At 51.6% G+C, this 25182-nt stretch overlaps 1 protein-coding gene across 2 annotated transcripts; it reads right to left on the reverse strand.

Annotated features, from left to right (window-relative positions):
• Nucleotides 1-3407: 3407 nt before the first annotated feature.
• Nucleotides 3408-23862, reverse strand: MFNG (MFNG O-fucosylpeptide 3-beta-N-acetylglucosaminyltransferase). Of its 2 annotated transcripts, none has more exons than XM_068142387.1 (8): nucleotides 23011-23862; nucleotides 17357-17405; nucleotides 16743-16845; nucleotides 16497-16650; nucleotides 15197-15282; nucleotides 13001-13166; nucleotides 12401-12486; nucleotides 3408-11553 (listed from the first exon to the last, which is right to left on the reverse strand). In XM_068142387.1, the coding sequence occupies exons 1-8, from the start codon at nucleotides 23338-23340 to the stop codon at nucleotides 11487-11489; spliced, it is 1041 nt and encodes a 346-aa protein (XP_067998488.1). In that variant the 5' UTR covers nucleotides 23341-23862; the 3' UTR covers nucleotides 3408-11486. The 2 variants fall into 2 exon arrangements, with proteins under 2 accessions (XP_067998488.1, XP_067998487.1); XM_068142386.1 differs by having other exon boundaries at nucleotides 3408-11556.
• Between the last annotated feature and the right edge of the window lie 1320 nt (nucleotides 23863-25182).

The raw sequence follows: 25182 nt of genomic DNA on the forward strand, positions 1-25182 counted from the left end.
ATCAGCTGGAAGTCAAGGGGCAATGCATAAAACAGTTGAGTACCCTGCAGGGGATACCTAGCTTCAGAAGCTGCAGCAAGGTCCCCCCTCAAAAAAATACCAGCACATATTCTACACCTGACCTCAACATGCAGAACTCCAGGGCAAAGAGGGCTTTCTGTGAAAATGACCCCAGAGAAACACCAAGGAGAGGGAATGAGAAAGAGAGACACACAAAGGAAAGCAGTAAAATACATACATTTGAGGGCAGCGGAGACACGAAGAGTAATGAGAAGATGCAGAGCAGCAGAAAGTGAGCAGATGAAATTATAGCCACAGAGAGCTGGCTATAGGGACAGGAAAGGGGAGGGAGGCATAGAGAGGGAAGAGCACAGATGCAAGGAAAGAGAACACAGGGCTGGGAAGAGAAGAGGAAAATCAGACGGGGGGAGAAAAAAAAAAGGAGGGATCTGGAGGGATTGCCTGATGTCAAACCTGATAGAAAAGAGGATTTATCTGCAAAAAATAACCCAGATCTAAGCCACAGCTCCAGAGCAGCTGCGTACAGAGCCACAGCACTGTGTATTTGTTCTTAAGCAACAGCAAAAATGGGGCTTGTGCAGGCGGCACGCCAAGGCAGGGTCGTGCCATGCCAGGAGGCAGCCTGCAAGCCTGAACCAAGATGAAGGGGAAGGGAAGGGGGAAGAAGGAAGGGGGAAGAAGGAAGGGGGAAGAAGGAAGGGGGAAGAAGGAAGGGGGAAGAAGGAAGGGGGAAGAAGGAAGGGGGAAGAAGGAAGGGGGAAGAAGGAAGGGGGAAGAAGGAAGGGGGAAGAGGGAAGGGGGAAGAAGGAAGGGGGAAGAGGGAAGGGGGAAGAGGGAAGGGGGAAGAGGGAAGGGGGAAGAGGGAAGGGGGAAGAGGGAAGGGGGAAGAGGGAAGGGGGAAGAGGGAAGGGGGAAGGGGGAAGAAGGAAGGGGGAAGAAGGAAGGGGGAAGAAGGAAGGGGGAAGAAGGAAGGGGAAGAAGGTAGGGGGAAGAAGGTAGGGGGGAAGAAGGTAGGGGGGAAGGGGGGAAGGGGGAAAAGGGGAAAAAGGGGGAAGGGGGAAAAGGGGGGAAAGGGGGGAAAAGGGGAAAAGTGGGGAAAGGGAGGTGAGGGGGAAGAGGGGGAAGAGGGGGGCAAAGAAAGGCACGGGGAGGCAAAGAACGGCAGAGGAAGGCAAAGGCAGCCAAGGCAGGAGCAGACAGGGTCCGTCCCTGTCCATGGTGCTGATCAGAGACTGCCGTCTCCCAGCCTGAGACCCCACAGTCCCCCACGTCCTCCTGACCCCTCCCCTGCAGAGAGGGCAGGGACCATTCATGAGACTTGGGAGCGTTACAAAAGACGTCAGTGTGCTTCCTGGAGTGAGCTGAGCAAGGGGAAAAGAAACACACAGTCAGCTAGATGCAACAGATATTTCTCCCCTCTCTCTCATGGACTCTCTAAGGGCAGGACTGGATGAGTGGTAGTACATCATGTGCCCAAGGCTTGGGGAGCTGAATGAATGTCAAACATCTCTGGCTCTGCATTTCTGACCCACCTGTAATGGTCATTGCAAGGACTGGGCTCCCCTTGGCCATACAGGACAGATCCCACTCCTCCTTGTGCTAGGCTCTCAGCACTCCTAGCCTGTGTTGCCCTGGATGTGTCTGAGTGCTGTCTGTCTTCATTGCTGCTGGATCCCAGGGTCTGGGCATCCACAGAGGAAAAGCAAAGACTGAGATGGCAGGATGGACTTGGATATCCCACCTGGACCTGACCTACCCAGGCTGTATGACCAGGAACTGGCAGTCATACAAGTGGCTCTGTGTGTTGAGTGACATTCACCACCAGGCAGCTTTTGGTCAGGAGGTATCTCTCCATGGCCTTGAGGCTTACAAAAGGCTTAGTCTGAAATGTGGTCTTAAAATCATGGTCCACCCACAGGGTGGACAGGTGCTCTGCCTCCACAGCAGCTCAAGCCCCTGCTGCGGACTGCCAGGTCGTTTTGCAAGATTAAAGGATTGGAAGGGAAGTGCACTCCTCTGCCTCTTTACAAACATGTCCTGGCCTCACCAGGCTGTTTCTGTTCCAGAGAACTGCAAATCAGCTGCCCCACAGAGGAGAAAGCAGGAGAAAGAGAGCCTGACAGAGCTGCTCCATGGGCATCTACAAATGGATGTTGGCACAGAGCTGCAGAAGAAACCTGTCCTTCCCAGATCAGCCTGCTGCAAGTGCTTTGTTACCAGCAGCCTCGCTTCCTAACCTGGCACCAGTGGCCTGGACTAGAGCAACATGTTTGAAGAGTGCTGGAAAAACATCTGACAGAAGGGGTCTAAGATGGCTGATCCTGCAGCAGGCCTGGATAACCTCCTGGGAACTCAATAACCACCCCTTTAACTGTCTGTGAGTCTAATATGTGACAAAGTCAAAGTGCAAACTCTCCAATCACAGACTCCTGTCAGCACAAACACTTCTGGGGTGGGTTGGAAACATTTTAAAGGCACAGCCTAAAACTACCACAGTTCCTTTGCAACACTGAAATCTTGCTCACACTTAACATGTAGCAGGAACACTGATTCCTGCCATGACCAGGCACAACTTCATAATCATCAGGTCACCATGGAAGGCAAAATGTCCTTCAGGGGTGCAGCTGTGGGGAATCAGCTGGTTCCCAGCTCTCCTGTCAGCAAAGCAGGGGGGTGTGATGCCTGCCCCCATCTTTTAGGGTGACTGAAGCAAAGAAAATCCACCAGAAAGAGTCAGTACAGCACAGCCCTAGGCCAGCCAGGATGAATGACTTGCCTTGTGGCGTTCTCCCCAGTTCTGCCTCGCTTGGCAGTGCTGTGCCCAGCAGCTGGCTGAGTAGCCACCCCTCTCCCGTGGGCCAGCACCACGTGTCTAAGCTGGAACATTATTCTCCAGTTCTAGGAAATTGGATTAAGGGTCAGAGAATAGTGACTGTTATTTACCTTTGATTAAAACCAACCCTCCTCCCACACTGGGCCACAGAGGCCAATGCTGCTGTTATTTACTCTGCTGCCAAACCTGGAGTTCAATCCCTGCCCTGCGGCACTCAATAAAAGCCATCGGGGGGGAGGGGGGGGAGGGAGGGGGCATAGGACAGGCAGGGCTGTGTGGGTGGAAGGGGAGTGATTATCCAGGTCACTAAGTCCAGTTTGTTTCTCCTGCAGTCAGGCTCTGGCTCAGCAAGGACAGGGGCGATGGAGGTGCCTGCCCCTGTGGCTCGCAGCGCTGGCAGGGATCCAGCCAGCGTGATCCCGTGCAAGTCTTGTTTGCCCCCACACCTGCCTCTGGTCCTCTCCCCTCACCACATTTCTACTTTCACACAGCCCTCCTTTACACACACCACCCTCCCACACACCCCCACACCACCCCCACTCTGAGTCCCCCCAGTCTTCACTGTCACCCTCCTCTCCTCTTCCATGTCCTCCATGCCTCCCTTTTCTGCCTTCTCTTCCGCTCCCTCTCCTTCCCACCCTCTCCCTGCACCTCCTTCCCTCTCCCTCCACCCTCCAAGCCGCTATTCCAGGACAATAGAGCAGATGGCAGGCTGTTTGGTTTATATGTCCCTTTGGAAAATCAGCTCAGCTGTTGAATCTGCGACTTTTGCTAAAAACAGACACTGTCCAACACTAGCTGAATGCTGGGGAAAGGGAGGGGGCTATGGAGGGGCCCTGCTTTCCCTACCAGCTGCACTGAGACCTTGTCTGTCTGCACTCCCCACCATGCCTCCGGGAAACAGGTCTGTCTGCGAGCCCAGAGCGGAGCATTGTCCCCTGCACACTAGAGGAAACACTACCACAGTCAGAGAGAGCTCAGGCAGCTTCTGCAGTCAGCCTCTCCCCAGCCAAAGCTGATGGTGGGGCGGTGAGGAGGGGGCAGAGTCTTTTCAGCACATCCATCCTGCTCATTGCCCCAGCCTGCTCCTTCTCCAAGCCTTCATGAAAGCCAACCTGCATGCAGCCTCCCCAGACAGATGACAACACAGAATAAAGGCTGATGACATTTTCACACTCCACCTCTCCTCCTCTGCTACTGGGGTAGACATGAGTGAGAAACCATAGGTCAGCACTGAGTCTGTGATTGGAATAAAAGAGTCCTTGCCTTTTGCTTTCCAGCTTTCCCTTCTCTTTGTTGAACCCTTAAGACTCAAGGTACTGGTCCTCAGGCCAGCACTCATCAACAGCCAATACAGCCATGAAGAGGAAGTAGATTTTGTTCTGGGTCTTTCTCTTACCCAAATTACTTTCTTCATCTTCACCTCTCCCTTCCCATGTGCTTATATCAACCATCCTTCAGATCTGTCACTTCATGGTATTTCTGGGTGGAGAGGGATCTTTGCTCCTGAACTCTGCCCTTCCCTGTCCCAAAGGCCATCTTGTTTCACTTGTTTAGATGTGACAATACCATCTCATCTATCCTGTAAGCCCTCCTCTCTTTTCCCACCTTGTCTCTGCTTGTAAGTGTTCCATTTTTCTCTCAGTCCAGCACCAAGCACAAGCTGCCCTTGGCTCACAACTGGGACTGCTGGATTCTCTGTCAGAGCAAATGCTGGATATTTCATGCCATATATTCCACATGACAACATGGCCAAAGGCACCAGCTGCAGCTCCTCTCTGTGCCCCACTTTTGGGGGCGGGATAGGGAAAGCAAGGCTTCAGAAAAGCAGCATCTCTCCCCATGCAACCACCCTGTTTAGCTGCACTTCTTTTTCCTGAGTTGCTAAAATCAACACTGCCTTCTTCTCAAGCAGCAGCAGCAGAAGGGTCAGGGCCAGCAAATCCACGTACAAAGCATTCAGTTTAATTTGTTCTCAAAGTTTGCTGTGAATCAGACGTAGCTCCCAGCAAAACCAAGGGAGGCTTGACCGAAGCACAGTCAGAGGTAACATCCAAAGAAGCTCCTTAGCCTTGCAAAGTCCTGGAAGGCAATTTAAACATGAGAGATAGGCAAGGAGCCCATTCTCGGGGTCTGTAATTAATCACAAACAGTTCAAACAGAGAGGGAGATGAGTTTCCAGCTTTCTTGAAGTCTAGGCTCGACCAGAGAGTGACAAAAATCTCAGGCTGTCAAGGAACAGCCTTAAATAGGCAAAGCCAGCTGAGCAACAACAGCTCAGCCCTGCACTCCTTTAACCTCCCACATAATTGGGCAGAAACTCTAGAGGAAAAATTCCTTCATCAGCTGGTAAGAAGAGACACAGTTATTTCTGTATTTGTGAAGCTGCTCTTCTTCCTGGCCTTGGTTCTGTCTAGGGTAACACTTGCATCCTCTTCAGTGGAGTCGTAAGTCAAGCAGCATTTGGGACAGAAGAAAGTCCTAATTAGTTTGAGACCCCGTCTCTGGCACCAGCTGCTGCCAGGTGCCTCAAGGAAGCGCACAAGCACGGTGCATCCCTCTCTATGCCAATACAGTTACCAATCAGAGCAGGCACCCAGGCTTCTTCACCTTCACATCCACCCAGAATAGCGGGGTCAGATCAGCAGAGCCCTGTGGCCTGAGGTGCAAAAGGGCAAGCAGGCTGTCTTGCAGGGCTTTTCAGGGACTGAAGACAAAACTAATTAAACAAATGGATGAAAAGAGCTGCTGATCCCACTCCTGGACTCTCTGAAGAGCCTGCATTTTATGCAAGGGCAGAGGAAGCATCCAAATTAAGAGGCAAAAACTGCAGGGAGGAATTGAGTATAATTGTCAGATAAAAAGACATGAACCTGTCTGGAGTGTTAGCTATAAAAAAACACCAGGTTTGAGGCTGACCAACCTGATCTCACCTCTTCCAAGGTAACTCACATCCTGGGCTGGCATCCTCTGTGGTAATGGTGGGCTACAATTGTTCTGATCCACAAAAAACATCCAGAGCTGGGGCCTCAGGCAACACTCTCTTCCCTGCTAGTGCTGAGCATTGCTGGGCATCCCCCAGGTGGCACTTTCAATGGGCAGCTGAAATTCCCCTGCTCTCCTCCACTGGGTGGTTTCTTTCCTTCCACTCCCCTGTCTGTCCGTTCCTGGCTTTCACCTTTTGGCTTCTGTCTAACAAACTGCTCACCTTCTGAAGGCTGCATATTTAGGAAGAGGCCTGGGCCAAGAGCTGAAGGCTGCAATCAAGGTACAAGTTGGGTAAATCTCACAGCGGCAATAGAATAGAATAGAATAGAATAGAATAGACCAGAATAGACTAGACTATACTAGACTAGAAATAGAAATAGAATAGAATAGAAATAGAAGAATAGAAATAGAAGAATAGAAATAGAAATAGAAATAGAAATAGAACAGGAATAGACCAGACCAGGTTGGAAGAGACCTTCAAGATCATTGAGTCCAACCCATCATCCAACACCCTCTAATCAACTAAACCATGGCACCAAGCACCCCATCAAGTCTCCTCCTGAGCACCTCCAGTGATGGTGACTCCACCACCTCCCTGGGCAGCACATTCCAATGGACAATCACTCTTTCTATGAAGAACTTCATCCTAACATCCAGCCTAAACCTCCCCTGGCACAGCTTGAGACTGTGTCCTCTTGTTCTGCTGCTGGTTGCCTGGGAGAAGACACCAACCCCCACCTGGCTACAACCTCCTTTCAGGTAGTTGTAGAGAGCAATGAGGTCTCCCCTGAGCCTCCTCTTCTCCAGGCTAAGCAACCCCAGCTCCCTCAGCCTCTCCTCACAGGGCTGTGCTCCAGACCCCTCCCCAGCTTTTTTGCCCTTCTCTGGACATGTTCCAGCACCTCAACGTCCTTCCTAAACTGAGGGGCCCAGAACTGGACACAGGACTCAAGGTGTGGCCTAACCAGTGCTGAGTACAGGGGCAGAATGACCTCCCTGCTCCTGCTGGCCACACTGTTCCTGATGCAGGCCAGGATGCCATTGGCCTTCTTGGCCACCTGGGCACACTGCTGGCTCATGTTCAGCCCATTTTTCTTTTGCAGCAGAGCTGTTAAGAGGAGCTGGCAACAGAGACAGGAGAATTGTCTAGCATTTCTATTCTTCTCTCTCCCCTTCAAGACTTTAGCAACAACTGCAGTTTCCCACCTATTTCAAGTAACTTCTCTTCTCCCCTGAAGAGAGGGTAGTCATTAGCATTATTTTTCGTGCAGTCAAACAGGGGTTTCCTTATAAAAATTCTTCACAGCTAAGGGGGAAAGGGAAGAAAGGATATTGTTAACATGAAAGCCTCACTTAATACTTTGCATTCAAATACTGTAACTGCTTTTTTTTTCCCCTTTCTTCACCCCCCCTTCTCCTTTTTCTGAATCTTCAGTGTACAGCTTAAACATCATTAATAGTGTTGGTTGCTATGGTGTTGGGCAGGCAGAGGTCTCTGTACTTGAAACCTTGAGCTACACTTAATGTTGTACAACAGCAGGGTCGTGCCAACACCTTTGACTTTGACCCCATTTTTTTCCCCCCAGTAAAATATAAAGACTGTGTCTCCAGCCCTTGTCCTTCTTGGGAGAGGTGGGAGTTGGGTTTTTTTTTTTCCTGCATTGAGAGAAAAAGGGAGCAGGAGACAGAGAATGGGAGATATAAATAAAGAGAAAGAGAATGGGAATCATCATAGAATCATGGAATCAGTCAGGGTTGGAAGGCACCACAAGGATCATCTAGTTCCAACCTCCCTGCCATGGGCAGGGACACCCCACACTAGAGCAGGCTGGCCACAGCCTCATCCAGCCTGGGCTTAAACACCTCCAGGGATGGGGCCTCAGCCACCTCCCTGGACAACCCATTCCAGGGCTTCACCACTCTCATGGTGAAGAACCTCCTCCTCACATCCAGCCTTAATCTCCCCACCTCCAGCTTCATTCCATTCCCCCTAGTCCTATCACTACCTGAGATCCTGAGAAGTCCTTCCCCAGCCTTCCTGTAGGCCCCCTTCAGATACTGGAAGGCCACAATTAGGTCACCTGGGAGCCTTCTTTTCTCCAGACTGAACAGCCCCAACTCCTTCAGTCTGTCCTCATAGGAGAGGTGCTCCAGCCCTCTGCTCATCCTCATGTCCCTTCTCTGGACACCAGCACCTCCATACCCCTCTTGTAATAAGGGCTCCATAACTGGCCGCAGTACTCCAGGTGGGGTCTCACCAGAGGTGAGTAGAGGGGGAGGATCACCTCCCTTGACCTGCTGGCCACACTTCTCCTGATGCAGCCCAGGATCTGATTGGAAAAAATATAATATATATATATATATATAAAAATAGATCCAGTGGAACCTATGCCAAAACTTGACCTGTTACCTCAGCAAACCACAAAGGGAGGATTGAAAAAGCAAGAGGCAGTCCCCTGAAAAGTTTGAGGTGAGGTTGGTTCTCATTTTCCCGAGCAGCTAAACATGGTTAATAAACTAGGAAAATGAGTCTGTAAAAACCACAGCATCTGACAGCAAGCCCCCAGGGGCAGGAACCATTCCTGAGACTAATTTTAACTCAGGTTTTAACGCTGATCAGATTTCATGTGGCGAATGTCCCCTTAAGCTGTCTCTCTGTTCATAGAGAAAACCTGGTTCCTTTTGTCGACTCTGAGAAGCTATTTTCTTTCCCCTGCACTGTCGTCACAGGCAGAACAGGATTCTTCTGTCACTCCTTTCTCCACAGCCCAAGAGATACCTTGCCCCAGACATCTTCTCATCTGCTCTGAGATTCCTTATGAGATAAGACGTTTTCCACCAAAGTGGCACTTAACTGCTCCAGCAATGAAGCCCAGTCTTAAATCAGTCCCTGTGCAGCCACTCAAGGACTCAACCCATTTAATATCTGATCTCCAGCCATTCAAAAGGCACCAGGTAATTCAGCCCAGCTGAGGCCAGGATCCAAAATGGGCTTCCAGTTTCTCTGCTTTGCAGCCAGTTGCTGCTTGCCTGTCTTAGGTGCAAATTCCCACACGATGAAGTGAAGCTGCTGTGGACCAGTCTCTTCTCCTTCTCCTTCTCCTTCTCCTTCTCCTTCTCCTTCTCCTTCTCCTTCTCCTTCTCCTTCTCCTTCTCCTTCTCCTTCTCCTTCTCCTTCTCCTTCTCCTCCTCCAGGTACAAGAATCACATTTTTGCTTTGTCTCTCACCAGAACATCTCCAGACAGGACTGGCCTTTTAATTCAAAGGCTCAGTTAACAACAGCTAAAAAGTTGAACGAGGAAAAAACAAAGAAGATACCCAGCTAGTGGAGATTCTCTTGAAGACTCTTATTTCTTCCCATGAAGATCTTTCACCTTCTGCTTGAGTCCAAATCAAAACATTTGCCCTGTAGGGCAGGAGTTCTTTATGCTGCACTTCTCTTCCAATAGTAAGGTGTCTCTGTTTTGAGCTGCAGGGTTCCTAGCTTCACGTAGCTGTGTGAGCCAAGCATTTTGCACGACATGAGGAATGGTCACTGGCATCAGCTAGCCCCTGCCCTTGCTTAGGATGTATTTCCAGTTCAAAGGCATGTTGTCCAAGGCAAGAGAGCAGGGCTCTGTGCTGCTTCACAAGCTGATCAAATGTCAGCAAGAACGGCCAGGCTGGAAAAGAGCTCTACGGGCTCCCGCGCTCTGCTTCTCCTGCAATTAAAGTGCTTGTTTACTTCTAGAATCTCCTTGAGAGAGGGGGAAGGTCTTTTTGGCACCTTTCCTTTAAATTTCATCTGTGCTGCGTAGGAGATGCCACTGCTTGGCAGGGAGTGGGAGGAGGTGACAGGGTGGCCAGTTCTCAAAATGGTAGAGGCACAATGAGAGTCACACTTGGCTCTTCCAGCCCACCAACAGCAGGCTTAGTCACATCAGTAGCATCAAAGCTCGGCAGCTCTATGGAGAAAGGGCATTGGTCCTTTCATCTGGAGATTACAGGAGTCTTTGACAGATCCCAGTAGTGTGTTTTGAAACACTGTTTAAAGTAAAATACCTGTTTGGGGCACCACCTGACATTTCAAACAGCCTTTTTGCCTTCCAGCTTTCCCTGCGAGGCTCTCCCCAAGCCATTTCACTGCATGCATAAGGACAAGATGGTGCCAAAGTTCATTCCAGTATCACCAAGGTTGGAAGAGAGCTCAAAGATCATCGAGTCCAGCCTGTCACCACAGACCTCACGACTAGACCATGGCACCAAGTGCCACATCCAATCCCCTCTTGAACACCTCCAGGGATGGTGACTCCACCACCTCCCTGGGCAGCCCATTCCAATGACCAATGACTCTCTCCATGAAGAACTTTCTCCTCACGTCAAGCTTAAACTTCCCCTGGTGCAGCTTGAGACTGTGTCCTCTTGTTCTGGTGCTGGTTGCTAGAAAGAAGAGACCAACCCCTTCCTGGCTTCAGGTGGTTCCCCAGCAAGCAGAGTTATCCAGGTTTCATGCTTAAGAAAAGGCTCTCTACAAACATTTCAGAAAGCCTGTAACCTATTTGGGCCTGCTCCTTCCCTCTGTTGTGTTCAGCAGGGACAGCAAGAAGGCAGAAAGCTGCTTTTAGTACCTGAAGGAAGGAAGCAGAGAAAAAAGGTCTTTGCCTTGCTGCTTCCATTGCTTCATGGCTTAATTTTTTTTCTTTCTTTTTTTCTTTCTGGTTGGGGCACAGAAAAGATTATAAAGCTGTAACCTCTAATCTGCTCCTGAGTGCTCCTTCTCCATCTCTTCCTTTCTCTTCTCTTTCAGCCAGTTCTAATCCTTCATGTCTCCTCTCTCCCAGGTAGGAGCTGGAGTCTAATCTCAGACGACAGGTTGGTAATTAGAGCAAGAGATTATCCTGACCCCATATCAAGAAGGTAAAAAGAGAGGAATAATGCAGGGCCATACAAGATGAAGCCTTCAGTGTTCAGAGCAGGAATTATCCTCGTCTCAGCCTGTCTCCTCCAGGGTCCCCCTGTCCACACTCTCTCCTTTGTCCCAGCAGAGGAGGAATTCCTGATTCTCTTCCTGCCCATCTCCCTTCTGTGGAGCAAGGATTACACTTCTCCAGCACTCATTTAGCACAGAACTGGCCACATTTTCCATTTCTATAGAGCCTGACTGATGACAGACTCAGCCAAGGGTCTATGGTAGGAAGAGTGGGTGGTGAGGAAAGCACAGCCAGGTATAGAGGTGGAGGGCCCGCTCAGAGAGCCTGAAGCCACAACACATGATCAGCCACCCTCACTTGGGCGCTGATTACCCATATCCAGACCTTTCTGGTCCACCAAGAGGAATCCACAGCAAGGAGCAGCAGCAGGTCCCCATCTCTAGCCAGATGCCCAGCAGTCACTACCCAGTCTTTCATCTCCTCAGGAAGGCATCCTGCTCCCATCCCTTGCATGTATCCCAGCACAGATGAGAAGACTATGTCACACCTCTTTGGGACAGATGATGACTCTTGTCCTGTGTCATCAGTATTCAGCAAAGACCAAAAAAAGCCATCACACAGCCTCAAAACCATCATAGAGATTTGGAGCATCAAGCTTCTTCAGTGTTCCACCCTGCTACATGCAAAAGGTGAATGGATGTCACCACAATCCACTGTAGCTGAGGCTCAGGCATCACCAGCCAACAGCCTGCAGGCACCAGGAGGTGTTGGGGTAGAGATGGCAGTGGAGCGATCGAAATCTGCTGGGGAGAGAGCAGAGGAAGGCCAGGTGACAGTTTATACACCAGGGCACAGCTGGAGAAGGGAAGAGCTCCCCCTCATGTCCCATCCCACCTCAGGTGCTCACCCTGCACCACAAAGCTCCAGGACTGGTTGTTCACCTCAAGCTATCTTTTCTCAGCAAAGCTAAGCTGCCAGGCCTCTCTCTGACACCTGAATCCAGCTCTGGCCCATGTAGCCCACCCTGAAGACAGGCAGGGAGATGGACACTGCACCATCCCCCTCCTCATGGTTCTGTTAATGCTCTTTTCATCACTTAGACACTTCCCACCCCTGCTATCTCCAGCCAGGAGCTTCTTCCCCATGCTCTGCAAATAACAACTTTAGGTTTGTTCACTGAAAGCAGAGAAGGTAAATCAAAGAACACTTTTGTTTGCAGTCAGCCTGAAGTGAACCTTTCTCTTTTTTTCCCTTCAGTTTTCTCAGCAAAACAAAAAAAAAACAACTGAGAAAGCAAGCAGAATTTCCTTTCCTGAGTTTAAAAGAACATTTTTGTTCCAGTCTCAGAGGTAAAAGGTTAGCTTGTTCACTCTCCAAATGTGAAACAAATGGCAAAGCTTTTGGCTCAGAAATTGTCCAGATAAAATGCTTTCATACTCCCTTTCTTCTCACTCCTCCAAAAAGGTTTGCAAAGGTTCACACACAGCTTAGTGCTGGTGTGCCTCTCACCCAATAAGCCATGGGACTGCAAGGTTTCTGTTCCTCACTCTAGACCTCCTGCACCCCATTTGGCTGCCTCCTCCTCCCAGCCTATTGTCTGAGGGCTCACCCCCACCTCACGATGCCAAGAGCACTCATGCCCCATACCTTGAGGGATCCTCTTGAGGTGAGAAGGGGCCACTGAGGTCAATAACATTGAGCTTGTTCTCAAAGACACCATAGCTGAGGGTGACCTGCAAAGAGGGGTAGTGGGAAAGGATCAGGGACAATGAGGTGAATTCAGGGGCAAGGAACTTGCTTTGGGTGACACAAACTCCCACTCTGGTTCCCTTTCAGCTGGCCTGGCCTCTGACTTCCACATCTCTCCTGCCTTCCTTCCCATGCCAGCCCTTTGCCTCTCCAAGCCCCCTCACACCTTGTTATCTCCCCACACAAGGCAGACACAGAGCCATGCCAAAGCCCCTTCCCTTGTCCTTGTGCCACATCCCCCCAGGGATGCCCTCAGTCCTCTCATCACTTCTCTTATTTGTGCTCCCTACCACTGACCCCAGGAGCATGGTGCCTGGCACCTGTGCTGCAGGCAACATCTGCTCCTTATTTCAAAGAAGCTTTTGCCAGGAAAACCTCCCCAAAAGAGCAGACAATGGATTGAATCCACACCAGTGCCAGCAACAGAGCAATGCACCTTTAAGCTCCCTCCCACTTCTTCCTCACCCCCCCCCGTCTTGCTCCATCTCCCCTCCTCACCTGCTGGGTGAGCTGAGAGGTGGGGATGAGCTGCAGGTTCTCCAGGTGGGAGTGGAAGAGCATGTTGGACAGCAGCTGCCCACCAACTTTGCACTCAATGATGTAGCCCACAGTGCAGTCATCTGGCAGACGGATGAGCTCGGAGGTACTCAGGAAGTTCCTGCCACTGGAAAAGAGCAGGGCTGCACGGGTTAGGAAAAGCAGAGGGGGGGATATAGACATCCACTTGGGTGAGGGATAAAGGAAGGACTTCACTGGAAAACAGAGTAAGTCTTGGAAGTGGGCAAGAAATCCCTGGGTTCCACTTGCAAAGAGTTGGGTAGTGTTTGCTCTTTGACCACTCTCAGCCATGCTGTCCCAGCAGCTGTTGGGTGCTGTTTCTGACACACAGCCAGCTCCTCAGTCAGCTGATGCAGAGAGCTGGCAGGGTTTTGCCAAGTGACTTTTCCACCTCTTTGGTGAGCTGCACTGAACCTCTGAGGGGTCGGACAGGACAGGACAGGACAAGACAGGACAGGACAGGACAGGACAGAACAGAACAGAACAGAACAGAACAGAACAGAACAGAATAGAATAGAATAGAATAGAATAGAATAGAATAGAATAGAATAGAATAGAATAGAATAGAATAGAATAGAATAGAATAGAATAGAATAGAATAGAATAGAATAGGAAAGGGATAGGATAGGAATAGACCAGACCAGGCCAGGTTGGAAAAGACTTTGAGATCATCAAGTCCAACCTATCATCCAACACCATCTAATCAACTAAACCATGGCACCAAGCACAAGAGAATCAGTGGAACCACTCACCCAAAACCAGGAGAAAGAAGAAACAGGACAGTGTGGTGCAGCTTGAATAAGATATTTATGGCTCCTCTGCAATGTAACGTCCTGGCCATCCTTTGATGACAGAGCAGACCACATTTTATGGCTCCTATAACTGGGAGAAGCCACACAGCGTGAAGCACTGTGTGCTGTAACATCTCTCAGCTAGTTCAAATGCGTTTGAAGCACTTTTAAGAGTAGTGGCAGACTTTATGCCAGGTTAGGTGCTATCTATCCAGGATGCTTTCCTTTTACTCTAGACCACAGATCATCCTCCTGTCTGGATCTACCATGAAACACCCATCATGGGCTTCAGCTAACCCAGCCACCTGGTGTGGATCAGATCTGTCTTCCTGGGTATACACAGCTCAGGTTAAGGCTGGCACAGCCATTGCCTGTCATATGCCTGTGCATATAGCCTGTGACAGAGCCTAGGGCATCATGAAAAACATCATCTTGCTGTAGACTGGGCTAACACAGGACCCTACCTCTGTTCTCCATGCACCAAGATGAGGAAATGATGGTAACTGCTGTAAGAAGCCGAAGAGTGGGGAGTGAGAATGGGAAATTAGCTCAGGAGGCAGTCACAGGAGGTTGGAAAGAGGCAGAGTAGGAGGAGAGGAAATGGGCAGACAGGGAAAGAGTCAGAGGAAGCTGAAAGGGATAGGAGGGAGTGCAGGGAATGGAACATCTATCTTGTGATGAGAGGCTGAGGGAACTGGGGATTAGCTTGGAGAAGAGAAGACTGAGGGGTGACCTCATCGATGTTTATAAATATGTGAAGGGCAAGTGTGAGGAGGACGGAGCCAGGCTCTTCCCAGAGATGTCCAATGACAGGACGAGGGGCAATGGGTGCAAGCTGGAGCATTGGAGGTTCCACATGTACATAAGGAAAAACTTTTTCACTGCAAGGGTCACAAAACACTGGAACAGACTGTCCAGAGAGGTTGTGGAGTGTCCTTCTCTGGAGACTGCAGGTCTGCCTCGACATGTTTCTGTGTGACCTGTTCTAGGTGATCCTGCTCTGACAGGGGATTGGACTCAATGAGCTTTCGAGGTCCTTGCTAACCTCTGATGTTCTGTGACTCTGTGATAACCAAGAGCTGAAAGGATCTGGGGAGAGGGCAGTATGTCATCCTCCCATCACCCTTGCTGATGTGCCTGCTCTTGCCTCTTTTTAATCAGGCAGTAGACCAAACCCACTGCATTCTACCTGGGGTCCCACGGGCTTGCCGATGGGCAGCATGTGGCACTCTGCACCCTTGCAAACACCACACACACAAATCCAGGTCTGAGGCTGCCAGGAATTAATGTGTGGCTGTGTTCCTCGTCCCCAGAGGCCCCCACACTCACCAGCTGCACAGCTTACCTGGCCCATGGCACCATCTTGCTTGCCAGCTGGCGACTGATGCAGAACCCAGCCCCTCCTGTGGCAAACCAGAAGCGCACGGATTTCTGGAGAGGACAGCAGAGAGAACCAGTGGCAGAGTCTCAGGTGACAGCATACTCCCTGAGACAGAAATGCTGGAAACCCATCTCTGGTGCCAGATAAACACAGCCCTTCTGTCACCCCAGAGCCCCGACTGCTGCCCAGGAGAAGAACTTGCCAGGAGTACAGCATGGATTTTGGCCACCTCCTATTTGGAGGATCCAAGTTCCTGAGGGGAGCAGCAGGTGGGCTGCCCAAGGCATGTTTGTCTCCTGGCAGACAGGTACCCAAAGGCACAGCAGCAACATGGGACTCTTTTCCTTGGTAGATGGGATTTAAATAACATCAGCAACCATGCTCAGACAAGATTGGTGACTTTTCAGCTGCTGCCTGTTGCTCTTGGGACCTGTCTCCTCCTGGGTTAGGTTATAGGATGTTAGGGGTTGGAAGGGATCTTCAAAGATCATCAAGCCCAAACCCCCTTCCAGAGCAGGACCATAGAATCTAGCACAGGGCACACAGGAACACATCCAGATGGGTCTACAAAGTCTCCAGAGAAGGAAACTCCACAACCACTCTGGGCAGCCTGTTCCAGTGCTCTGTGACCCTCACAGTGAAGAAGTTCCTCCTCATGTTGAGGTGGAGCCCCCTGTGCTGTGGCTTATATCCATTGCCCCTTATCCTATCACAGGGTACAACTGAGCAGAGCCTGTCCCCTCCCTCTTGACACCCAGCCTTCAGATATTTATAGACACTTATTAAATCCCCTCTCAGTCTTCTCTTGTAACAACTAAACAGCCCCAGGTCTCTCAGCCTCTTCTCATAGGGCAGTGCTCCAGTCCTTTCATCACCCTGGTAGCTCTCTTCAAGAAGAGACTGGATGGGGTGCTTGGTGCCATGGTTTGGTTGATTAAATAGTGTTGGATGATAAATTGGACTTGATGATCTCGAAGGTCTTTTCCAACCTGGTTAATTCTATTCTATTCCATTCTATTCCATTCCATCCCATTCTATTCTCTCCCTTGGACCCTCTCCAGCAGATCCCTGTCCCTCTCAAACTGGAGGAGCCCAGAACTGGTTGCGATATTCCAGGCGAGGTTTCACCAGGGCAGAGTAGAGGGGGAGGATAGGAGGTTCCCCATGAACATAAGGAAAACCTTTTTCACAGCAAGGGTCTATGACCATGAGCCAAAGCACTAAGGCCAAGCGCTGCCCCCCTCAGCAGCCCCGCGGGCAGTACCGTCTGGTTGTTGGGCAGCGTTTCAGAGGCCCGGATCGGTCGGTCCAGGCTGGGCTTCCCCAGGTAAACGTCCCGCGCTGCGGAGTAGGAGGACAAGAGCTTCACAAGGGCCTGAGGGTTCAGGTAGTTGTCATCATCCAAATGGCAAAACCAGCTAGGGGGAGATGGGAATGAAGACACGAGAGGTTTGCAGTAAGAAGGGTGCCTCCCGCTCTCAGGGGGCCCCCCACAGCAGGCCTGGCTCACCTCCGGCTGCTGGCCAGGAAGGCATCGAACTCCGCAGCCATCTTGCAGGAGAGAGCCAGGTGGCTGTGCTCGGCAGAGCAGTTGGTGAAGATTGCATGATCACCTGCCAGGACAGAGAAAGATCAGGGCTGGCCCACTTCACACAGTTATGGGGAAGACCTCTGGGTGGAGGGACAGGGTTTGTTCACAGCCAACCTCCTTGGGACCCCCCAGACAGGCATCCGAGCCCATGATAATGTGAGCTCCATTTTTCCCCTGTACCAGAAGGTGAAATCTGGAGAAAGCCAAGGATCTTGGCCAAGACTAGGACGCCTATCAACCTCAATTCCACTTCCATTGGCAACCAGAGTGCAGGGGCTGAAGGGCTCTCTTTCATAGGTAGCTTACATCCACAGATGCTTTAAGGCAGACAGCACCCTGCCTCCAGTTGGCTGCATGCCCTGGGGTAAACCAGCTAAACCAAATCATCACCACTGCAGCTTGGACTTCTCCCACCAGATCTGAGACAGCCACAGCCTAGGAGAGCCAGCCTTCATGCCAGGATGCCTCCCAGTGCCATAGGAGGTCAGAGGCTGAAAGGAGGGGGAAGGCAATGTTAGAGGACAGGCCATTACCCATTCTCCTTTTCAGGGCATCATCTTCTTCATCAGTGAAGACATAGGTCTGGAGAGAAAAAGAAAAGGAGATTACTCTCAGGGCTGTTGTTAGTGCTCCTCCTGACCACCCACCCCTTTCTCCCTGCAGAGGGACATGCTCACCATGGCCACCCCAGTCCATTGGCTGCTGCTATGCTCCCCTGCCAGGCAGCAGCTGAGCAGAGGGATGGTCACGCTCCCCGCTCCTGCATGGCACAACCCTCGCTGCTTGTGTGGCTTCACTGACACACACACATGCTCCACCCCTTGGGAACAGGGAGAAGAGGACCAATGACACTGAGAGAGGGGCTGAGGGCGCCCTGGCTTAGGTGTCAGCGGTAGAAGAACAAAAGCACTGCGGCTGAATGATGCTCGGGTTAAAAGGAGAACAACTGTTTGAGTGTTAAGTCTGCATAGTCCCCTGCCGCTTTCCGCCTCCTCCTCCTCTTCCTCCACCCCCAGGCCTCTCTAATCCTCCTCGGTGCCATTATGTGGCATATCTCCCCCTCTTCAGGGCCAGGCGGGGATCAGGGCTAGTGGAGAAAAGCTTTCCTCAGGCAGAAAATGAGCTTTCATGAAATCAAAAAGGAGTCGTGAGCTGTAAACAGTCTCTCCACCAGCTGCCCACAGGCTGGTTAAGTGCAGCACCTGTGCGGGGACAAAGGGAACAAGGCAGGCAGACAGCAGCTCCAGGAGCTGACATTGATCCCAAAGGCTCTGGTGAGGAGGCAACAGGCTCTACATCCCCCCCCCACACACACACCCACCCAGCATTTGGGAGATACGCGCCCACCAGGAGGACGTGTCAAGAGAAATGTTCTGCTCATGAAAAGAAGACAATGAAGGACCCTTAGAGCCCACCCGGCTCGAGCAGAGACAGCAGGAAGGTTTCATGAGCTCAAATGTACGAGCCGGAGAGACTCGGCAAATGAACCGGCAGCCGGTGAGCCGCAGCAAAGGGCCAGGCACACATTCCTGCCCCAGCTCCCCAGCAAAGTCCCTTAATTGCAACCACTTTAACGGTGATCACGGGACAAGAAGCAATTAGCTAGGACCCAGGTAAAGGAGTCGCTCTGGGTCAGGGGACCGGATCCCCGCCCTCAGGCAAGGCAGAGGCTGTCAGTGGCACAGGATTTCCTGCGCCAGCCTGTCAGAGCCAGAAGTTTCCCCTATGACAAATATTTCACCTTAAGAGAAAAATAAATAAATAAACCTGGCAACTTCCTGACATTTTCTGCAGCGTTGTTGCTGGAAATGACTTGCTTACAGACCTAAAACCAACTAGAAATCACATGGCTAATAGACATCGAATCTGCTTAACTTAAAACAGGAATCTGCATCAACTCTGAGGTTCCCACTTCACTCTTGATTCCAGAGGAGAAATAGTTTTTTGCAGGTGCCCAAGGTGTTTCTGTAGGAACCCAAGGATAAAGGAACATTGTCACCACAGGGAACAGCAGACTGGCCAAACTAACTGGAAGAAGGGGCTCTGAGCGTGGGCACCAGGCAAATCTGATCCCTCTGGCTCTCCCAGACTCTGATTACTGTGGCATACCTGGCTACAGTACTCCAGAGATGCAGGAGGGTGTGCCCTGGTTCTGTCCTGAAGATCACAACAGCACAGGCAGCTCAAGTCTCCATCCCTCATGCCTCAGAGAGTGGGCAACCTGGAGCAGCAGCTGCTGCCAACATCCAGGGGACCACCACCATGCATCCCTCAGCAAAGCCACACCTGATGGCTGAAATGGGAGAGAAAGAAAAGGGCCCTGCTAAAAACCTGCCTGCAGACCATAGGTCTCTCTCAAGGAGACACTAGCACCATTGGCAATACTGGTAGAGATTCAGAAGGTCTCTCTGCCCCTGCCAGACCTACTCTACCCGCAAGCAGGGATGTGTGAGCAGACAACACTGTGTGTCACTTTTGTCCCTGCTGGCAAAAGAGGTAGATGGAAGCAGGCTTCCCACAGTGTCCATCCTTCTGCTCTCCATCAAATCATTTATGGAACCATGCAGGATCTCCCCATCATGGTGCTTCAGCAGATCGAGACTGGGCCAGGATGGCTGTCAGTGCTCCTACGGAGTAGCTGATCTGTGCCTGAAGAAGGATGCAGCACAGAAAGCATCTCTCCATTCTGGAGTGAAGATGTCTGGGAGGGAAAGGACATCTTCTGGAGGGCAGTGCAAACAATGATATGGAGCCACCGGTGCCAGCTCTGCCTGACAGCTCTCCATAAACATATGAGCCCATGCAATGGATGAACACTAGACTTTGAGACCTCCTCTCACCAAATGGGGTAAGTAGACTTGCAAGGAAAAACTAGGAAACAGAAACAAAGATGTGGAATTTGACAGTCCAGGGCCACACTGATCCCCCAGGCTCCCAGGGTATCCCTTCTCTAGGAAGACACTCCCTCCAAAATGCAAACACCTCAGCAGAGATATTGCTGTGCCCTGTCTGGAGAACACATTTGAAATCAACAGTGTGTTCATAGGTCTGAAAGAGTGAAAGCCAGTTTAGGATGGGCCATTCAAAATTCCCTCTCAGCAGGTTGGATGCCTGGGTTTCTGAAAGGAGGGGATGTGCTAGAATCAGCTTATGTTACCAAGCAAATTTCCCCCTCAGACCAGAAGCTTAGACTTATCTCCATCAAAACCACTGGAGCTAGGAATGTAAGCCACTCCAAGATGCTATCCAGCCTAAACAATCATCAAACCCAGCACTTCTTATCAGATGAAACCCTTTCTGAGGAAAAGGCTTTTTGCTGAAAGGCCTTCCACATCCAGCTCTAATGGGAAGTTTGGATCGGTTCTCAAGAGAGAGAACATGGTCCAGTGAAGAGTGCCCATCTCCCCCTGCCCCTTCCCTGTCTCCCACCAGCTGCTTATCTTCTCTCCTGTTTAAACAGTGCAGCTGCAGGGCAAATCTCTCTTTTTTATTGTCTACCTTGACAGAGTCCAGCACAGAGGACTTTTAATTTGGCTCCTGTACAGTCTGTCCTAGCCATAAACCCCACAGATGTTCCTGCCTCCTGTTACAGTCACCTAAGCCTGACCTGTGAGGTCTGGGTTGCTTCCTCTGAGAGGACACTGCGCAGGTAATCAGCTCTGAGACCAGGCTTGGCATCAGCAGCATGGCCAGCTGCTAAAATTTCCCTGCTGGCCACCTGCAGAGAAGGACCCACAGAATCACTCTCTGAGAGGAAGGACAAGTGAGACAGCAAGGTGGTGGTGCCAGCCCCAGGTGAAGGCAGACTCTGCACATCAGAGATCACAGTAAGAGCTACAAATCACAGTATCACTAAGGTTGGAAGAGACCTCGAGGATCATCGAGTCCAACCTATCAACACAGACCCCATGACTAGACCATGGCACCAAGTGCCATGTCCAATCTCCCCTTGAACACCTCCAGGGACGGTGACTCCACCACCTCCCTGGGCAGCACATTCCAATAATGAATGACTCAATCGGTGAAGAACTTTCTCCTCACCTCGAGTCTAAACCTCCCCTGGTGCAGCTTGAGACTGTGTCCCCTTGTTCTGGTGCTGGTTGCCTGGGAGAAGAGACCAACCCCTTCCCGGCTACAACCACCTTTCAGGTAGTTGTAGAGGGCAATGAGGTCACCCCTGAGCCTCCTCTTCTCCAGAGGATCCTGAGACCTGGAGCTCTCCAAGGCTGACTCTTAAAGCCTACATCTCAAGAGTAGGCAATCTGATGTCCTATCGCTGGGGCCCACAACAAACAAACATCCTTTGCAAATTGCAAGCTCTCCTTTTTCTTGCTAAGTGAAGTTTCTACATCGTCAGTTTCTCAAAACTAACCTTTCCCCTACTTCCACAAACCCCTCCACCAGCAGTACATTCATACATATAGAGAGATATATATACACACACACCAAAAAAAAAGAGGCTTTTGATTTTCATGTACTTCTCTCTACCTCCCACCCCACCTCCACTTCTCTGCTCCCAAGGCCATTTAGTTTAAAAAGCAGAACTAAAACGTGGAAAATTGAGGAACAGGGAGGAAAACACTCAACTTGCAACCAAAAAAAGAAAAAAAAGAGTGATAAGGAGGAAAAAACACTGTTTGAAAACGAGGGACACTCCTGCTCTCCCCTTCCTTCCTATTCTCCTGTTCAAGCTGTGAAGCTTTCCTGGAGGCTGGCAGCAGCACGGAAAACTCAGCGCCTCCCCATGGGTTTAGACATGGACTGCCTGCCAAACAGAGAGGGTCAGATGAATCTGGGAAGCTAGGATTCCTGTCACCAGTGGGATGGCCAGGCAACTGCTTGTCAAAGGCACGAGGAGGGAGAGGTGAGCCGCTCCTTAAAAACCCGCTCCAAAAGCCCCCATCCACGGCATCTTAATGCCAGTGCAGCCATAGGGCTGGGGTTGGTTTTTCCAAAGAGCTGCTGGGCTGAGGTCTGGCAGAGAGGAGAAGTGCATCTGGAGGAGGAAGCAGGGCAGCTCAGATGCTGAGAGGGATGCACAGAGAGGAGAGGAAGCATGCTCAAAATAGGACACAGCTTCCTGTGACGACCGCAGCAGACCAGACAGTTGCAGCACCATGAAGTGGAAACCCAGCCCTACCCAGCAAGCCCTGCACTGCTTCAAGCACTCTCCTACCCGATACCTCCGCCCCCCTGCCTCACTGAGGCCTGAATTTGTCTTCTAGGCACCCAGCACACACAGGCAGAGGCTAAAGAACACCCTTGGGGTGCACCCACAGGATTTCTCCTTTCTTGAGGAGCTGCTCTGCGAGGGAGGAGGAGAAGTACCCAAGCCCTGGGGACTACTTCTGCCCACCAGTAAGCCAAGTCTGCACAGCACCATCAGCGTGGTGCCCCACATCAGTTCCTCTAACAGGAAGGAAACTCTCCAAACTCTGCTTTAGTAAAGGGTGGAATCAGACTCTCAGTTAAAAACAAGAAAATTATTGCACCAAACATCTCTTCAAGATCATGGACATGAGGGCATCTGCCCAGAAAAGCAAAGCATGGATTGTGCTGATGTGCTCAGGAGTGAACAGGATTGTAAACACCTGTCTTGCACTCCAGGAGGTCCTCCAGGTCCTCCTGTCTCACTCTCCTGCCTGCTGCTCCAGACTGTCCTGGGACAAAGGGTATCCAAGTTCAATGCAGGCATCCTGATGGAGGGTCAGAGGGAGGCACCCACTTCAAAATCTAGCAAACTCATGGCACTAGGAGGTAGAAAACCACCATTTCATACAGACCCAGGATGGTCTGTCCTCTCAGTCTGGTGTGGCCCAGGCAGGCTGATGGCTCCAGTGCTACTGGTTAGAAAAAGGAAATTAAATCCCTTCCACCTCAAACTGGAAGAATCAAGCTTAGGCTAGGGATAGGTGATGCTGTGAGCACTCATCCTCCCAGCCTCATGGGAGGAACTCACAGAAGCTCTTCATTCTCTCTACCAGCCTTTCTCATGAGACATTTTGCTGGATAGCAACCCCCCTTTCAATGTGAATAGAAATGAGAATTAGGGGAAAGGAGGCAAAGAACTGGGTAGGACTTCAGCACCCAGCTTCCCCCTTCCTATGGCCTTTATCCTCTGCCACCAACACCTTGTCCCTGGCCTGTTACCAAACACCCTCTTTCTAGTCCAAATCCACATGCTCACCTGCTCTCTGGTCTTTGATATCCACGTGTCCAGGAGCAGCTCCATCCTGCTCTGGTGAAATCTCTTGGTTGTCTTCACAGCTATGAAGATGTCCCCAAGTGTCAGGCTTCCCTCAGCCCTGTATCCCTCTGGAAGATGGGCTTGCAGGTCCTTCTGTCCCCTGACGCTGCCTCCTTCTTTGCTGGGTTGCTCTGGCTTCTCCAAGGTGCCCTCCCTGAGCACTGGGTACCAGGTTGTTCCCCAAGACCCACGGTGCCGCACGGACAGAAGAGTGACACTGACAAGGAAGATGATGGCTCCAGAGAGGCCATGGATGAGCCGGCGGCCCATGGCTGCCAAGCTCTTCCCTCTGCAGCCAGTGTCCTCCTGAACAAGGACAGCCTCTGCCTGCACCCCCAGGAGAAGCCGTGCACTCTTGTGAAAGCTTCCAAAAAGCCAGGACCAGCCACGTGTGATGTCTGAGCAGGATGTGGCCAAGGAATAGGATGGAGTGAAGACCAGAAAGCCAAAGAGACAGCAGGCTCAGAGGATGCCAGTGAAGAAGGGGGAACTGTCACGACCTAGGAGGGCTCAGGGGCCCAGCAAAGTAGGGACACATGATGGAAAAATACTCCGAGGCGACAGGCAGGTGGCTGCCACAGGAGGAAAACGCACATCCCGCTCCTGGCAGAGAGGCCGAGGGTCCCAGGCGGGGGCTCGAGGGAGTGGCACAGGAGATCAGAGGCATCGGTGGGGAGCGTGGACAAAAGGCACCGGTTCCCCAGCAGACCCCAGCCCACACATCTTCCAAGCCAGGGGCCGCGGGGTGGAGGCGAGCAGCAGGCGCAGGGCTGCAGGGCAGGGGCCGGCTGCCATGCGTGTCGCGGGGCTCTCCTGCCACCTGCTCCGTCTGTGCCGCTAGATAGAGCTCCCTGCCAGCCGCGGCCCCAGCCCCGGTCCCGGTCCCGCCTCCGGCTACGGGGCGGGGCGCCAGCCCCAGGGAGAGGAAGAGGGTGGTGGGTGGAGGATGGAGTCAGTGGAGCCTTGGGTCTGACAGCGGGGTTGCCTCTGCCGGGCATGGCCATGCCGGGACAGCCGCGAGGTGACACACGGCTGATCCTGCAGGACAAACCTGTTGCTTGACTCTTCTCCCTGCTCCTCCGCGACAGCCCAGCCCGACCTCCACAGCCCCGCTCAGCCCTCCGCAGGGGAAGGGAAAGTGGCGCAGACGAGAGCTCGGGGGAGGTTAAGATGAGGGGTCCTGTACTGCTTTTTGGGAAGAGCAAGGTATCCCCCAGAATTCACCAGCCCAACACTTTTCCTGTGAGCACTGCTGTGGATTGCTGCCCATGCCCTTCAACCCTGTTCTGTCTCCCCAAAGCAGGACTGTGTGTCCCTTGTTGCCCTTCTTGTACGACCCAGAGTCTCAGACTAGTGTCTGACCCCCATTTCTGACACCCATCTCGCCAAACCATGACCCAGACCCTCTCTACTCTTGAAAGTCCCCTTCCTTCTGCCTCCAGCCACATGCCCCTCCTGCCCATCATCCCCATCAGATACTGAAGGCCAGTCTGCTGCCCGGGTGGCTGCAGAGTCAGTGACAGGAATGGGGACTCCAGCATCAAAGAGCACAAGGGAGAGCCTGCCACCTCTGCCTATGGTTCAGTGCCACTGCTGATCCTTGCCACTTGCAACAGGGCTGAGCTCAGAAACCTGTTCCTTGTGCTGTCCAAGGTGATGCTTCTCCCTTTTCCCCTTCTCCAGGCAAGGAAGGGGGTGTGTCTTGTCCCTCTATGGAGAACCCCATAGTTCCACAGGCATAGCAACCTTCAGGTCCTTCCCCACTGTCACCGCCACTCTCACTCAGCTGGGCAGGCATGGCAGGACACCTCTTGTGCCAGCTTCACCCCAAACCTCTGCCATTAATGCAAGCAAGGCCAGGGAGGCATTCCAGGGTCATTACAGAGAGCATACTGAATGTAGCTGAGCAAGTCCTGCATGGAGAAAGCATTCTCCAGAGACAGGGATATCAGAGACCATCAAAAGGCATGAAAGGCCATCCCAAGGCAAAGACCACCACAGATGGGAGATTCTGGGGTCAGCACCATAGACTGCTTCATGCCATTGCTGATTCAGCTGGGTATGGGGTGCATGGCTGTGAAAGTCCCTTCAGGCTCCCTCCAGGGTACTTTA

The sequence above is a fragment of the Melanerpes formicivorus genome, unplaced genomic scaffold (assembly GCF_026170545.1).
Source record: "Melanerpes formicivorus ecotype bairdi unplaced genomic scaffold, bMelFor1.0.p_v2 SCAF_8, whole genome shotgun sequence".
NCBI classification, from domain to species: domain Eukaryota; kingdom Metazoa; phylum Chordata; class Aves; order Piciformes; family Picidae; genus Melanerpes; species Melanerpes formicivorus.